This window comes from Crinia signifera, chromosome 4 (assembly GCF_055691185.1).
Source record: "Crinia signifera chromosome 4, ASM5569118v1, whole genome shotgun sequence".
NCBI lineage: Eukaryota > Metazoa > Chordata > Amphibia > Anura > Myobatrachidae > Crinia > Crinia signifera.
The window spans coordinates 140,520,923-140,539,133 of NC_139220.1; the positions used below are offsets into that span (position 1 = coordinate 140,520,923).

General features: G+C 41.8%; 1 protein-coding gene across 6 annotated transcripts in view; it reads left to right on the forward strand.

Annotated features, from left to right (window-relative positions):
• The window catches only part of SYT1 (synaptotagmin 1), a 642,856-nt gene extending 638,778 nt beyond the window's left edge, over positions 1-4,078 (forward strand). For all 6 annotated transcript variants that reach the window (XM_083182614.1, XM_083182615.1, XM_083182619.1 and 3 more), the window contains one exon: positions 216-4,078. In XM_083182614.1, the coding sequence (XP_083038740.1) occupies positions 216-422 (207 nt within the window). In that variant the 3' untranslated portion in view covers positions 423-4,078. The remainder of the gene's footprint in view (positions 1-215) is intronic.
• The last annotated feature ends 14,133 nt before the right edge of the window (positions 4,079-18,211 follow it).

Consider the following 18,211-nt stretch of genomic DNA (forward strand, 5'->3'; position numbering starts at 1 on the left):
CAGAATAATTTGCGGCCACGCATGCACAATGCAAAAACTGTGCATGCGCATTAGTTCAATAATAGATTGCATTTTCTCAACTTAGAGATCCATGCTTAATAGGCACAATATACTACCTAAATAATTATACCATTATACAATGTTCTTAACTTCTTGTTTCCTGGCCTAAGATATATAAACTAATGTTCTTCCTGTTATATTTCTTTCTTTTATAGAAAGTGCAAGTTGTTGTAACTGTTTTGGACTATGACAAGATTGGAAAAAATGACGCTATTGGGAAGGTGTTTGTGGGCTACAACTGCACCGGTGCGGAGCTTCGGCATTGGTCAGACATGTTGGCCAACCCACGACGACCCATCGCACAGTGGCACACTTTAACACCTGAGGAAGAAGTAGATGCAATGCTTGGAGTCAAGAAATAAAAAACAACCCTATCTGCAGTTGCCCACATAGTGCTCTTTAGCCAGTATATGTAAATACCTCAGTAGTATGGGTCCTTTCATGTTTTCCATGCATTCCTAAGCCAGGGCATTCTTACTTATCCATTTTATGCACAAATTTAAATGTCCTTACTTCCCTCTAAAAGGAAACATATTGTGCACACAAAACTGCCCTCTTACTCTTCTTTTAAGCAATATGATGTGTAGATAGAGCATGAATCAATTTGTTATTATCACACTCTTGTATATAACAGTATGCCAACATTTATTTCTAGTATGTGTATTTGTATGTTGTAAGCGTTTCTTATTATGTGTATATTTTGATGTTTTTAATAAGATGTTCTATTTTAAAAATGTAAATTTACTAAATATAGAAGAACTGATAATATATTACAGGTTAACTATTGTATCGTCCGCATTCCAGGAGAATTTCCAACTTATAAGGCACTAGTAGAGTTGCACGGACATCTTAAAGGACAACTTAAATCTGAGCTTGACCGGGTACATTCAATTAATAGATAAGCATACATTCCAGTTCGTGTAAATTTCGGTCAGAGGCAACAGGTACAGTACAATCAGAGGAGATAAGTGATTGTCCTTCAGATATCGGGCCACTAGATGCCAAACTATTGGCTTGTATATACTTTCGTGTTAAAATTTATCAAGGCTAAAAAATGTTGCAGTTTTCAATCTGAGTAGTGTACACACACACACACACATATACTCATATATATACATACATATTTTAATATCCCATAAGATTTGTTTCTGCACAAAGCAACTACTGTTCAGCTGACACTATTTTTTGTAAATTGTAGCTTTCGATATAATGTACATCTTGTGGTTTATATGTGTTGTGTCACATGACATACTTCATATATATGTGTTTGTCGTACTCTCATATCTGGTTACACTGAAAGATTGTGTGGCATACTGAACATTGCTGAATAGCATTGTGCTAAGAGTACACTCTCGCCTATGTTTTCATAGTTAATAAACAGTATTGTGACCCAATATATATATATATATAAAGACTAAACTAATTTAGCCATAATTCTGAATGCACTTCAAGTAAGCCAAAACAGCTAGTGACCTTTTTTATATATATATATACTATTTGTATAATGAGTTTTAATTTGTCCTTTAAAAATGGTATAAAACAAGGAATAAGTGCTAGCAAACTGGAGCACCCTCTTGTGTATACTAGATGCTCATTTCAGGAGGCGTTTTTAAATGTTTTCAATGTTATTATGTAGTAAATGGCACTATTATGAAGCTATTAGTCATTCCATAAGAGTCTTAAACGACTGCTCTGTGTATCACTGTGACTGCCGTGTGTGCTTAGATGAAACGTAGTTTTCTCAGTGAATAGCAATCAATTAATTCTATAGTGATATTGTACTGATACTGCCATCTCTTTCTACTGCACTGCCGCAGAAGAGCATAGCACAAAGAGGTTACTATGGACCAATTTCAAGGTGGGAGCTATGCTGGTTTTTGGTTATACAATAGGTAGATCACACAGCAATGTATTGAGCACTGTGCAATATAGTCCATGAATTATCTATAAAGAAATATAAATAAACAATGTAGACTATTGATCCTATAAGCATATCATTTGGAGGACACACTTTGTGCAACAATATAAAAATGTATTTAACTTTCAATGCACAAAAAGTGGATACAATATATATATATATATATATATATATATATATCTCCTTTTTTTTCATTCTACTATGTTTTTAATGATAGGAAGTTCGAAACGTACAAAAACAGGGCATTGCACCCTTCAGATAGCCTACCCTATGTGTAGTTTAAACAAGCTGTACGGACAAGAGGTGTCTGAAACTGAACAGACTTGGGAGTTTATTGTAATTTTTTTTTAAATGTCATATTATTGACCGGTACAAGCTGACAGAAATCTTGTATCTATCTAGTCCGAAATCGTCTCAAGTACAATAGTAACAGATGCACAGTTACCTTGGATGTAAAGGCACAAGGAAAGTAAAATGATGATTAGACTAGTTTGCTGCATAATCTGAAATAGTAATAAATATATGAAATAATGAAGCTGACCAAAATGTACCATACTATTTCAGCTGCCCCCCCCCCCCAATCTTTGTGTATACGTATAAAGGTACTCATACACTAGGATGACTTCTCTGAGGGGCGGTCATCTGTGACCACCCCTCCTTAAACCGTAGCAGATGGACTGCATACGATACACTTATATGCATATGGTGTATCATATGAAATCCCAGCCAAGCCTTCCGAAAGGCTTGTTGACACAATAAATCTATTGTGCAGCAGGTGCAATCTTCAGGCTCCAATGCGATCCAAATCGAGCCTGATATCAAACACCTGAGATTTGGTCAGTTTTTATTCGAATTCTCCCCAGCCACAATCGGGTGAAAAGTGATCAACTTGCAGTGAAATCACACTAGTGTATGGGAACCTGAATGGATATGCTCAAAATACTGCATTAACAAATATTGATGCATTTTACTGTACTGCAGAAACTTAATGTGAGACAGCGATTTGGATCAGCACTACCCCTTTCACATCAAAATCACAGGTCCATCCCTGAATACTGAACATGGCTTCGAACCATGTTACAGCACTTCTTCCTCCATTCACACTGCACCTTGGATTATTTCTGGGTAGACCCCATTCACACTGAACCAATGTCTGACATGATATCTGGTCTGCAATGATTCGACCATCTGCAAGCACCACTGACCAGACAATCAGCTTCTTTTAGCGTGACCCCCAGTTAAATAACTTGGTTTGCAACATTCACACTGAAGCCTCCAAGGTACACACACCAGATTAACCCTGGCCATGACCTGGGTACCAGACTCGAGGCACACACAACACGAGCCGAGGCTTTCACACTGAGCCAAGATCCAGGCTCCACCAGCTTGCCTTGGCAATAACCCCAGTTATCCGTTCGATGTGAAAGGGGTATTACTGAACCTGCTATTTGATCAAATTATGGTTTAACCCAGTGGTCGAAGTGGAAATTTTGAAGTGGGGGTATGGACATTTTGAAGTGGGGGTATGGAAAAGTAAAGAGTGAATATAGTGCGCACCTTCGGACACCCCCCTGTCCATCAACGTCCCCTGCCAGACTGCCCCGTTGTACAGGGGTATTACAAAAGCACAATATGTGCTGCTGAGTGATCAGAGAGCATCCTGAGGGGGAAAAAAAACTTTTTTTTTTTATCTTCAGATTAAAGTGGGGGTATGCCATACCCCCGTATACCGCCCCACTTCGACCACTGGTTTAACCCATAAAAAGCCACATCTACCTTTTGGACAAAGCTGTGTAAAGTCTTAGAATCTGATGCTGTAGAAATCCTAGTTGCCTTTGTCTATACTTACTGCCTGCTTGAGTGTTTCTATGTGTGAGTTTCTCTCCTGTATCTTGTAATAATGTTCGGGTGTTTTCTCTTGCCATATTGCTCGTTACCCGCGGGCTAACAAAGTTTGCTGTGTATACCTTCATTTTTGATGAAGTGGTTCCAATTTAGTTTCACTTTGTGTAGTGATTCCCACAGTACAGTTTTCAGATTGTTGTTAAAAAACCTTGACATCTTCAGCAAATATTCAATAAAAATATTTTATTTCCTGTTGTGGTTTCCATGTTTAACGTGATTGTTAGTTTAGTCATTTTGTACAGTATAACCAAATATACAGTACATGCATGGTCAAGCTGTACTAGACATGTTGGTCACATCTAATGTATGATTTTACAGAGAGTTTTACTTTTTCAAACAATAATATATAGCATTTGACATCAATAATCTCAGTGAAAATATGCATCCAAAAGAAACCCTTTGATCTGAATGAAATGACCTTACCAAATCTATCTTCATCTGGCATTGTATATGCGCTGTGCAGTATTATACTTTATATGATTTGAAGCAAATCACTATCTCAAAGAAGTGTCCCACGTCCCCTTGCATTACTCACTTCCTCCACCATACTTTGGGTTGCACACGGCACACTTTACCAAATTCCCAAGTCTCATCCTCATGACACTGGCCAGAACCAGGGTTGTGGATCCAAAGTTTAGTCCTGGGTTGTTTTCTTTCAAACAAGCAGAAATCCTGGGTTGATAAGCATTCATAAGGATTTATGTACTAGTGCAGAGGTTTCCAAACACAGTCCCCAAGGCACCCTAGCAGTAGGGGTTTTAAGCTATCCATGGATCAGCACAGATGGTTATCTCAATTTGACTGAAACACTAATTATGAGGCAGATGTATTAAGCCTGGTAAAGTAATAAAGTGGTGATAAAGTGGAAGTTGATATCGCACCAGCTAAATTAACTATTGTAGTTTTTCAAACACAGCTGATTGACTGGTGCATTATCACCATCCAATTTATCACCATTTTATCACTTTACCAGGTATAATACATCTGCCCGTATGTTCTCTGTGGCCAAGCAAGGACATACTTAAAATCTGGATAATTAGGGTGCCTTGAGGACCGTATTTGGGAACTTCTGTGCTAATGTGACAGTAGTATCTGCTAAGAAGCTACATACCCTACATGTCCCTGTTCCCAGGACAGCACAAAGACTTTTATGCTATATAGTTAAAAATATAATATGTGTGGCGTGCACACAATTTTTTGGTTCTCCTGCTAGCCCCCTCTTTTGTGTCCGGGAGCTGTGTGTTTAAATACATCATACGGATACCAGTGACGCATACGGAGTGGGTTGACAGAGGGACCAAATCTCAATTGCATTGTTTCACAAAGAGGGTCCCTGTAAACACACATTCTTCAGTCCTTTAAATAATCATGTCTTGCAAATGAAATGTTCTTTTTGTACTCCAATGCACAAGAAAGCGTGCAGATGCATCTAATCCTCACTTAACAAACACAAATTATTCACATACTTCTTCCAATTCTCGGAGTGCACTGCTTAGTTGTATCTGCAGAATTTACAGGCTAGGGCTAACACAAGCTAAAAGAAGTTCTTTAGAATTACAAGAAGAAATTTCAGAAATGAACTTTCATGTATTTGATGTGAGTCCATCCGCTCGCCCAGAGATGCATTCGTCAAAACGCTTCTGTCTTTTCAGACACATCTGCCTTTACAGATAAGTTTGTTTGTGTCCCCAAGTCAGTCCTAATAATTTAATAATGTATCTCTACTGTGAATATGATGTTGAGGAAAGAAATTAAATGCAGTCAATCAACCTTGGCTTGTTCATAAAAAAATAATAAAAGGGTACAGGATGAAGACTTCAGCGAGATGAAACATCCTAGTGTGAAGACTCCTGAGGAATGTTTGTCCATTAAATAAAGCTGGTAGAGTTGTTCACCTTAGTAACAGCATGCAGAGAAATTCATAGCAAATTGTATTAACTCCATTCTTTATAGTGATATGTTTAAACAAGCTAATAATAACCACGGGATTCAGGCTTTCATTTTTAACTCATCATAAGAAATGGAAAAGAAGAATTTTAAATCTCAAGTAATCAATTCCTTGGAGTTAAGTGGCAATTTGTTACAGCAAATATTGGAACCACTTTGTTACAAGAATGGCTGTCCCCCATTCTTGTCCCGTTGCAGAACCTTCCTAGAAATCCTTGACTGTTTTTGCAAAGTTTAAGGCAAAGATGTCGACCTGCTGTATGTATCCATTCACTGCAGTACTACCAAGGGGATTTTGTACAAGCAGATAAATACTTTCTATATGCCTTTTTTTGCAGCAGTGAGAAACATTATGAACAGGATTAGTTTCCATTGGTCACAGCAGGTCTAAGAGAACAGTCTGAGGTAGAATTTATTCTGCTTCTTGGCAGACAGAATATTCCTATGTGTGGGCACTAAGATGAAGGATATAATGAAGCCCACACAGAACATTGCTTTCGATAGCTGCTGTGGTTTAAAGTTGACAGCAGGGATACTGCTTTTGCAAATCCCTTAAATGACTCACAATATATGCAAGAATACACAAATGGCTGCATGTTGTGCTGAGGAGATTAGTGGTATAATTGTGGAACTAGTCAGAGACAAAATCTTACTGGAGAACATTTGACATATTCTCAGTGATGTATGTGGCAGGATTGTATCACACAAAAAGCAAACACACAAAGCAATAAAGACAACATGCTTATTACAGTGCAGCAACATACATCTTAGTCAATCTTCAGTTTCAACATTTCCATGTTACAGTATGTATCTTTTTATATACTTTATTAAAAAAAGAAACAATATAACCAATGTCACTTAGGTAATATTAAACTAATGATGACAGCCACTTATAATGCTAAAGATTGTTTTGTTGGGAGGATTGCCACCGCACCTAATCGTCATAAGTGGAAGTCTATGTGGCTTTAATGGAGGCAGGAAGAGAAAGTAGGATTTGTTTTTTTTCACCACAATCCATTCTGTCAAGCAGTGCATGTGGAGATCAGGGGAGTACAGAAGCTAAAAGGACAACACCAGTCAGTGTTCCAATAATAAAAAAAAAAACAGTTCTTACAAACAACCTTTAAACATCAAAGCATTAAACAGCTTCGTAAAATGAAAAAGATTAGACCATAGTGCTTCTGTTTAAAAGTCGATATCTGGGATGTTTTTCCTTCATCTGAACCACAGGAAATCATTAAGATTTTATTGGCAGTACAAACTTTACAAGTGGCTAAATTTTAGCCATATCCCTCTCTTATGCAGGAATTCTCAAGCTCTCCCTAGACATTATTAAAAGCCTATTTCATTTGTTCAGATATGATCCACATATCCTTCATTTTCCAGATTACTAATGATGACTCTCCAAGTGTTATCATAAACTCACCATCGGGTATCCTCCCGGTTTACACCTTGTCTGTTGACAAACCTAAACACAACCTTAACTCTAAACTTAAATAACTTAACCTAAAATAAGACACGGACACAAAGTGCTGGCGTTTCAAAAGAATGTCAAATTTATTTTGACAACTAAAACTATGACTATAAAATGGTGGCGGCACTAAAGAAAGGTCACTATAGGAAAGGTGGGGTTAAAGATCACTATGCATACATACATCGCTGGTGATCACTCTCCCTGGTCAGCCACCCGGCCTGGTGGTGACGGCCACCCCCTGGACAAAAGCATGGCCCATGACAATCGATGTCGAGGGAGAGTGCACCCCACTACCTACACACACACAGAGTTCTTAAAGAATGACCGTTCTTTACAGCCACCGGAGAAGAAGAGAAAGAGGGCAGGGTGGGTGGGGCTTCATCAGACAGAGAGTCTATCACTATAACTCGTGATCCCTTCCTACCCTGTCTAGAACCCTCCCCCTGCTCTGATAGGCCTTGTGCCCATCCTCATTAACATACATGTGACCAACAGCACTGTGTAACCTGTGAAGAACCCTCAGTGGTTTATGCCCCTTCAGGCTTAATCAGCCCTCTGTGTTTCTTAACATTAGCTATGTCCCTAGCAGCAGGGTTGTAATCAGATGTTGTGATACCTGGGATTGACAAAACAGACAGGGTTCTGTATGTCACTTTTGCCAGCCTCAATTTCGGATTGGAAAATAAAAGTGGCCCTGGAATTTTTTTTAGAAGTGGACTCACATGAGCGGCACCAAATCAAATGTAGCCAACACCAAAATAGGTGGCATTAATAAAACACTATACCTGAGTAGAAACCATTAGTTTCAATGAACTTGACAGTCTAGTGACTAACAGACTGTTACGCTGCTGTGACAAGCCTTAAACCTCTACATTTCACCTAATACCTCACTCCCCCTTTGTCAAGCAGACAAACAAATCATGATCATAATCCCCTGAATATGACAACGTTTTACCCTAAAAATGTCCCAAAATCTCATAAGGTTTAAATAAGGAGTGCTACCATGGGATAGCAGGTCTCTTCTAGAAATGACACTAGTCAATATGGATGGTAGCTTTCCTAGGCTCTTTACAACATCCATTTGATGGGGCATGGTGTAACAGGAGTGAAGAGACCTTTGGCCATGCCCCTTGGTCAGAGGAGGATTTTCCACTAGGAAAGTTATGCCTCTGCCCATGGTCACAGGGCCATGCCCCCAAATTTCAGGCACGCAGCAAAGGCACACCTAAATGTCCCTCCTTGCCTCTCTCCAAAGTTAGGAGGTATGCATTAGAGAGAGATTTTGCTTTTGTGATTCATGCTGAATGAGGCCCATAATGCAGTGATAGTAGACATGTCCGTCATTGTAGCAGATGTGTTTTGAAAATGTCGTTTTCTACGGCAGTTGCCAGAGAAATGAAAGGAGATGTTGCCATGTCACGTTCAACTTGAGGTAAGAATTTTCTCACCAACAGCTCTTTGTGCCTCTGCAGATTTGTGTTCATCAGTAACAAAGATACAGGTTTATAATACCTGTGATTAAGTGCAGTGGCCAAAATACAGTTATCTGATTTCAATAGCTTGCTCACCCTTTTTGGCCACGGACAGCATCTCCTACATGCCCTAGTCCTTTTATGGAATAAAATTAGCCTCCGCTATCAAATAATTTGTGTCCGAAAAACATGGGAGTTTTTGGAATTTGCAGTTGTTTGTCTCACAACATAAATTATCCCTAAAATGAATGTGATTGAGCACAATAATACATGCGGTAAGGGAATATGGATAATAAACTCCACTTTGTCCTGTCCACATGTAGGTGGTTAAGTGGACAGTGGGTACAAAGGCATTTCTGAGTGAGGACACTAACAACACTATTTTAAAATGTCCTTTGTACAGTCTGGGAATTGCTAGTGTAGTGAAGTTGAATCCAGAGTGGGCACACAGTATGTCAATCAACTGTGTAAATCCCACTGCACTAATGGCGGATATTGCATGCACGTCTAACACCAGTATAGTTGCTATGGCCTCAGTAATCTGCTTTGAGACTGGGTGACTGCTGTCATACTTCATACAACTTGTTCCTGGTAAACCTAAATAGTATTCCAAAACAGAATTATTTTCCCACCAGCCAAGTGTAGTTAACAAACAGTATTGGTGTCAGGCCTAAACGTGGACACACTTGTACTCTGCTTGGGGATTTGTGATATCTGAATGCAAAGTTAGTTCCTGTGCTTTATTTTTTATTTTTTCATTTTTAGAGCAGGAGGATGGCTTCCATCTCCATGAGAAACTGAACCACCAGTTATGAGTATAGGGGTTATTCTTGTTCACTTGCAAAGGCAAATTCCTTCCCAAATGGACAAAACCATGTGCACTGCAAGTGGGGCAGATCAGAGGCGTAACTAGAACTTTGTGGGCCCCATAGCAAAATTTATAATGCCCCCCCCCCCCCCCGTCCCGCCCAAGTCGTCGTCGTCGTCCTCCCCCACCCCCATTATGCATTATGCGACGTACCTCTGTGCCCTTATTATACGACGCACAGTGCGTCGCATAATGTATAATGCGGGCACAGAGGTGCGTCACGCACCTCTGTGCCCGCATTATACATTATGCGACCCACGTATGCAGTCGCATAATGCGACTGCATACATTATGGGACCCACGGTGCGTCGCATAATGTATAATGCGGGCACAGAGGTGCGTGACGCACCTCTGTGCCCGCATTATACATTATGCAACGCATGTATGCAGAAAAATACAGTAAAGTAAATGAAATTATGGCCCAGCTCACCAGAAATATTAAATGCTGCTTTTTCACTTTGAGTGGCAGCCAGAACTGGATGATGGATCTGTATTCCTGAGGCAGCATCCTTCCCGCACGTGCGTCCGTCCACTCCAGGTAGCAGCAGGCAGCGTCACTGTCCCCCTTCCCAGATGGCGCTGTGCTGCTGCTACTGCTGCATACTCTGGTATTAGAGCAGAGACTCGCGAGATGATGACATCATCATCTCGCGAGTCTCTGCTCTAATAGAGTATGCTGCAGCAGCATCACAGCGTGCACGGACTCGCGAGATTACGTCATCATCTCGCGAGTCACAAGCAGGACAAGCAGCCGGCCGGGCCCGGGGCTATTACCAACAGCAGCAGCAGCTGCTGCTGCTGCAGACCCGCGAGATGATGACGCTACATCTCGCGGGTCAAAGTGCGCATCGGCGGCGTCCTCCACTCCCCGTCTGACTCCTGCCCCGGCCAGCCCGGCAGCACACTTTACAATGGTGCTCTAATGTCGGGACAGCTCGGCATTCATATTGGCGGTCACAGACGGTGTGTGCAGGGGAGTGCTTGCTTGCTGTCTATGGGGCCCGGCCGGGCCCCCCCAGCCGCCGGGCCCCATAGCAACTGCACCCCCTGCACCCACGGTAGTTCCGCCACTGGGGCAGATGTTACTTGTGCAGATAATTAGATTTGGGTGGGGTTTTACTTCAAATTGAGATCTATATTGCAGTGTAAAAATAAAGCAGCCAGCATTTTCCCTTGGCACGGTTTTTCAAACTGTCATCCTGTCTGCCGATGCAGTGCCAGTCCTAACGGGACACGTGTTTGTGCTACCCACTTGTGTTGCTTAGCATAATCATCCAGCTACCTCGGTGCAACCTTTTGGCCTAAAAAAACAATGTGTATGAGGTGTTCAGGATACACTGGAAATGAGTGGAAATAATGTTATTGAGGTTAATAATAGCGTTGGAGCAAAAGAAAATTCAGCGATTTTAGTTTTTTTTTATGTTTTTTTAATGCAGACCCAAAACACAAAACACAAAAATTGCCCGGTGCACACCCCTACCGGCAACCAGTAAGACGTAACTGATGTGCATGACCACTCTGAAAAACTGGCAATGAGTGTCATGTTCCAGCCCATTTTGCAATCCCTCTTTCCAGCAGGGCTGCTCCATTGAGGCGAATTGGCTAATATCCTAAGATTATTGTGCTAGCCCAGTGGTTCCCAAACTGTGTGCCTAGGCACCCTGGGGTGCCTCTGGACACTTGCAGGGGTGCCTTGGGCTGGTGGACCAGGATCAATTCAGATTATTTATGGTCAATGTCACAGGCAAAACCAGTGCTTGTGTCTGCCAATCATAATATATGTGGACAAACAGAAGTAAATCCTGTCTCTCACCAGATAACTGTGATATATAAACACAATGCACTTAATTTAATATTTTTTTCTGAATTTATCGATAAGAAGCATTTGGCCTGGGGGCGCCTTGAAAATATTTTGATGCTCTAGGGTGCCGTGATTCAAAAAAGTTTGGGAACCACTGTGCTAGCCAACACAAGCAAGCTCCAACAAGCTATGCTAGAAAACTATAAGGACTAGTACGAGGGCTGCAATTCTTCTTTACATTCACTGAAACCTAACAATACCCTTAAACATGTGGAAACTGTCGATATAAGACAGGATTATTTTATAAGCTTTATGGGACTGATCAATTTGCCCTGCACAGCATTGCCTAATATGGCAGTCTGGGGGGCAAGTTTAGGAGGAGAGGTGAAGCCTTATGCTGAGTCCCAGGTGCTGCTGATCCCTGTGGAACCATCCAGCACATAAATTACATGCATCATAATATGTTTATATGTGCTAAGAGGTTTCCTTTACACTATGTAGTCAGCTCTGCAGCCGCCGCTGGTCCTGTATATGTGTTCATAACTGCCTGATAATTACATGTATCTGTCTGGTGTAAGCATATAATTGCACCCACTTTTCTGGTCATGTACAGAGAAAAATCATGCAAATATCTGTATGCAAGCTGTATGTAAAGCCCTCTACACGCTAGAGGACATAGTAAAAGATATCGCTCAGAAAGGACTGAATTTTGTTAATGATTCTTGCTCCCATGCATCATTAACAATCCCCTCTCTCGTCCTGCATGTTCTGATGAAGGTGGTCCTCTTTGATGACAATCTGCAGCTGCAACATGGCCCCTGCTCTCCCCGCCATCGCTCCCTCCCCCTGTCAGCATCGCAAGTGTGTATGCAATTGGCGATCCTTGCACTCCGCCACTCCTAAAAAAATATCGTCATTGGCAGAGTTCGCCAAGTGTGTACGGAGCTTAATACTTGCTATGCATCGGTTCCATACAGTACAGTAGTTATTGCAAAAAGCGTATGAACCAACATTACTTAAACAATTATTTTCTTGGTACATTATAACTTTAATGTTGCTTCTTGCCTAATCGATATTCATACAGTGTTTTTGCTGGTACTTCAGTACTGAGATATACAGTAATCCGTAGCTTTGATGCAAAGACAAATGAATGTGCTGAATCGGTAGTAGAAAATGCATTGAGTAAACATATTTCTAGAAACACATTACATGTCACATTTTTATTTGGCATCAGTTTAAATTGATGTTCTAATAGAGATGTACATGTTCTTAGAAAAGCAACAGATAAAGCACTGAATGAGGCAATGCTTGTGTTACACAGAAGGTTATGTACAAATCATCCACAGCTGTTTTAGTATATAGCTCAGGGGTTCAAACATTTTATTATAAGAGCTGTGATCTGTGTGTAAAGAATGTTAAATATAATTACAAGAAGCAATTGGATGCTTTGCATGCTGTCACTTAATATGATTATACTCCAGCAGTGATCTGAAAAATAAAACAAATAACTGTTCCGAATGCTACTTTTTTCCTTAAGAGTAAGTGTTATTTATCTTATCTAAGTTCACTCATTTAATGACGATTTTTATAAAAATATTGGATCTGCTTTCCTGTTATGCACCGGTTTCTCCAGTAATATCCAAATAATAAAATATGGTACTTGTTTCCTAGCACGGCGCCCGTCGTGGGTCATCGCATACCTTAAGTTAAGGTATACGATGGACGTGACCGACGCGTTTTTTGGGCTATTTTTAGCCTTTTTCCTGACAATTAAAAAATTACGTCCATCGCATGCCTTAACTTAAGGTATGCGATGCGACCGACGCGATTTAACATTGAATGCATTGTATTCAATGTTAAATTCCTATGTAAAATCGGGTGCATTGTATGCCATTATAATGGCATACAATGCGACCGATGCGATGGACCTGATTTTACATAGGGAACAATGTTAAATGGCACAATGGACCCAATTATTGACTGTATACCCACCCTGATGGGTAATTTGTATGTGAAATGTCCCCCCATTGTTAACGCTACCCCACGATGAACGCCAACCCGAACCGTGGCGAGCGTAGCGAGCCCGCGGGGGGCAGCGGTACGCATCCTCCAACCTTTTCATACCCCCACTATCCACTTCGGCGTGGAGTTGATTTTATAGTGTGGCGAGCGCAGCGAGCCACCGAGCCCGAAGCGTGGCAAGCGCAGAAAGTCCCGTGAGGGGACGCGTAATACCTGTGAAGTAATGTGCGTCCGCTCGCCACACTTCGAGCTCGGTGGCTCGCCACACTATATAAAAACAACTCCACGCCGACATGGATAGTGGGGGTATGAAAAGGTCGGAGGACGCGTACCGCCGCCCCTCGCGGGGTTGCTGCACTCGCCACGCTTCGGGTTGCCGTTCATCGTGGGGTGGCGTTAACAATGGGGGGCATTTGACCCATCAGGGTGGGGATACAATGAAAATTGGGGTCTGGGGGGCATTTAACATTGGGGCCAATGTAAAATCGGGTCTCAGGGACCATTTTACATTGGTTCCAATGTAAAAGCCGCGTCGATTGCATCGCATGCAATTTGGTTGCATGCAATGTGATTGACGCAAAACAAGTACCTAAAAATATATCTACAAAGAGGTCAGTGTCCTTGGCCCCAATATGTCTGTTGCTGGCACTGACCCTAACTTTCCTGTTCTGGAGCCTAATTCTAATGTCAAGATTTTCACATATCGACTTTACAGATGTAGACATTTTGAGTTTGTCAACAAGTTGCCTGCCAGCATTTCAACAATGTCGACATAATAACTTGTGTTGTTAACATTATCACTGAAGACATTGGGGATGCTGCCTTATGACTGCATCCCATCTACAGTTCAGCCCACAAGTCACAATGGGCCTTATTCTGGTTCACTTTCAGAGGCAAATTCCTTCTCAAATGGACAAAGCCGTGTGCACTGCAGGGGGGCAGATATAACATGTGCAGAGAGAATTAGATTTGGGTGGGGTTTTCTTCAAAGTGAGATCTACAGTATATTGCAGTGTACAAAAAAAGCAGCCAGTATTTGCCCTGCACAGAAACAAAATAACTCACCCAAATCTAATTCTCTCTGCACATGTTACATCTGCCCCCCTCTGCAGTGCACATGGATTTGTCCATTTGAGAAGGAATGTGCCTCTGAGAATGAACCAGAATAAGGCCCAATATGCACCAGAATTATTTGGTAGAAACACCCAGCAAGATTGGTTGTCTGTGTTTTTTTTCTTAAATAAATTGCCAGTCTTGTACTTCCTGGGACATCCAGGAATATCACCTTGGACACTAAAGGTGCCCATACATGGTACAATTGCTGGGTGCGATGAGATGCGAGTTTCCGTGCATAGCTCAAAAAGTATGTGCTGCACATACTTTTTGTACTAGATCTCATTGCATTGCAAAACCTATGGGATGCGATGAGATGCGATGAGATGCTATATTGTATACAATAATTGTACCGTGTATGGGCACCTTAAAATATTATAGATTATACAGGAAGGAAACATTTCTCATATCTGCTTGTGGTTCTGGTTGAAAGGACAACAGTGTCTAGGTCGATCACCATTGGTCAAAAGGTCCACACTTGAAAAAGTTCACTTGAGTTTTTTTTGAGCGGTTGCGGGGGGCGCTGTGCATGTGGGGGCGCTGGGGGGGCTGCGGTGCTATAGTTAGCCCCCTCCCATCCACCGCTTGCCTGCCCGCCGCTCGTCCATCGCCCGCCCATCCGCCGCCTTACCTGTCTTCAGTGGTGGACGGTCACTCTTCTGCTAGTGAGACGGACCACAATAAAATGTCCGTGCCATATAACAGACTGTTCTCTGAAATTGTCTGCTGTACGGGGGCGGACATTTTGTGTTGTTCCGTCTCCATAGCAGAAGAATAAAGCCAGCAAGGGAGCCGGGACCAGCAAGACAGGTAAGGCTGCGGACGGGGGAGGGGGGTGCAACGGGGGAGGGGGTGCGGCGGGGGGGGGGGCGCCCCCCCATTAATGGCGGGGGGCGCCCAATTCATAGTTACGCCACTGTCTCCATCCATGTCGGCATAAGGGGAGAATATAATAGTGTAGCGAGTGTGTTACACTAATTGAGTATCCATATCAACATATGTTGACACAAACAGACAAAAAAGTGAAAAACTCATGTTGACCTTTTCATGTGTCAACCTTTTATCCATGTTGACCTAGTGTGTGTCGACATTTTTCGTATATCAACCTATTGACCCATCGGAACTGGACCAAAACCTATTGACTGTTAGCCTAGCCATTGTTGACTTAATGATAAACACTGCTCTGCTTGTACCTGTACCTCATAGTAGTGTGACCAAAAAACGTGTGGGGTTTTCTATTCATAAATACCTGCAGCTGCACTTCTTGCTTAATTGAAACTTACCCAGAGTATATATAGCTAAAAGATTATTTTATTGCAATACATTTGTCAAGGCAGGATAGAAGCAGCTAGACATTTTTCAATACGATTCCTAAAATGTCTCAACTGTGTAGTAAACATTATTGTCAGAAGGATGGTCATTAATCAAAGACATCCCACAAATCTGATATGTTATCAGTGCTTGATGCCTGGAGAGGGATAGTGTATAAAACATAAGTATATCTTCACAGAGCTAAATTAAGCTCAAGTAATGTTCCTTTGAAGTTCTAATTTCATGAGCTGTGATATCAGAGGAGCCTGTGTGGTGACCATATTCATCTTATGTCAGTGTTACTGTATATCAGGAGGCTGCAGAAATGGTAATAGATTAAGATGGGTATTTACATAATGTTATTTACTGGCAGTAATATCAGGAAATACATTTCTCTTGAAGTAAAATCAACATGAAGATACTTGTTTCCAGCATTCCCTTCCCCCCATTGATATTTTAAAGTTAGCTTCAGGGTCAAAATGCATTGTTTTTTTTTTCTGCAGGAAAATACAAGATGTTAATTAGGTGAATTCTGAAAATAGATTATGCCCCAACTGACATTACTCACATGTAGGAGTCCTAAGGCTAAGACTAACTTACACCCCCATTACATCTGTGCAGAAAAGTGTAACCAGAAATGTGCAGTAAATCACAGACAATGTGTAATGTAGACATAGCACAGAAACAGCTCTGGTATGTGTGCTCAATGATCTTCTAAATGCAAGGGATAGAGGAGACTGTTCAATCCTAATCCTTCTGGACCTCTCTGCAGCATTTGACACCATTGACCATGGGATTCTAATTGAGCGCCTGAAGAATTTCTGTGGCCTGGGTGGCACAGTCCTTAGCTGGTTCAAATCATTTCTCGCTGGCAGGTCACAGAGAGTTGCATCGGGAGTATACTCTTCACCACCAGTGCCGTTGTCTTGTGGTGTCCCACAGGGCTCTATACTATCTCCCATGCTTTTTGCAGTATACATGCTTCCACTTGGTGACATAATCAGACGTCACGGCCTGGTCTACCACTGCTATGCAGATGATACCCAACTGTACCTGTCCTTTGCTCCAGGCACCGATAACACAATAACAACCTTAAATGGCTGCCTAGCTGAGCTCCAGGAGTGGATGAGTGCCAGTTGGCTGAGACTGAACCCAGATAAAACAGAAGTCCTGATGATAAATCACAGGACAAGACGGCAGCATAGCCAACTGACAGGTCTTAAGCTGGGGGGCACAGCACTAAAAACTCTGATCATGTGCGGAATCTTGGTGTTGTCCTGGATAATGGCCTGACACTTAAACATCAGGTGTCAGCCACAATCAAATCCTCATTCTTTCATTTGAGAAACATAGCCAGAATCAAGCACTTAAATCCCTCAGAAGACCAGCCTAAAGTCATACATGTATTTATATCATCACGACTAGACTACTGCAATGCTCTCTACCTGGGTCTTCCAGCAAAAGAATTGCACCGCTTGCAGCTGGTACAAAATGCAGCCGCCAGACTATTAACTAACCAGCCCCGCTCCTGCCACATAACTCCCATTCTCTACGCCCTTCACTGGCTACCTGTAAAATGGCGAATCGTTTTCAAGATTGGCTTACTCACTTTCAAGGCCCTACATGACCAGGGCCCAAGGTACCTGCAACAGCTGCTGATCCCTTACTGTCCTACTCGATTACTACGATCCACTGAAGAAGGACTACTAACAGTACCCAGAATCTCCCTGAATTCATCTGGGGGTCGAGCTTTCAACTTTGCTGCTCCAACTCTGTGGAACTCTCTTCCTCGCACAGTGCGAGAAGCGCCCACTATAGAATCCTTTAAAAATAGACTAAAGACATACTTATTTACTCAAGCATTTCACTGACATCTACTGTTAAGCTTGTTTTGTATTTCGAGCTGTAAAGACAATGGGCGGTATTCAATGAGCCGGAATCGCCAAGTTTTATGGCGATTCTGTGTTTTTATCGTGTCTGACGGTGATTTTTGGAGCCCCAAATGCGAATCACCCTATTCAATGAGCTGAAATCGCCGATGACGACCGGTGAATGAAGCAGCAATCGCCAAATGTTATTCTCTACAAATCGCCGTTTTTTGTCTATAGGATTTTACATGGGGAATCGACGGTAGTTGAGGGGAATCGCCAAAAGTGTATTCAATGAGAAGTTGGCGATTCCTTTTTCTTCTTTCATATCGCCGTTCCTCACCGAGTGTCCCTCGTCATCTTTTTCTGGTGAACTTTTATAGGAACATGTGAAATAATTGGTTTTAAGTGTTCTATTTAACTATGCAAGTCTAATGTATTATTATTTGCTG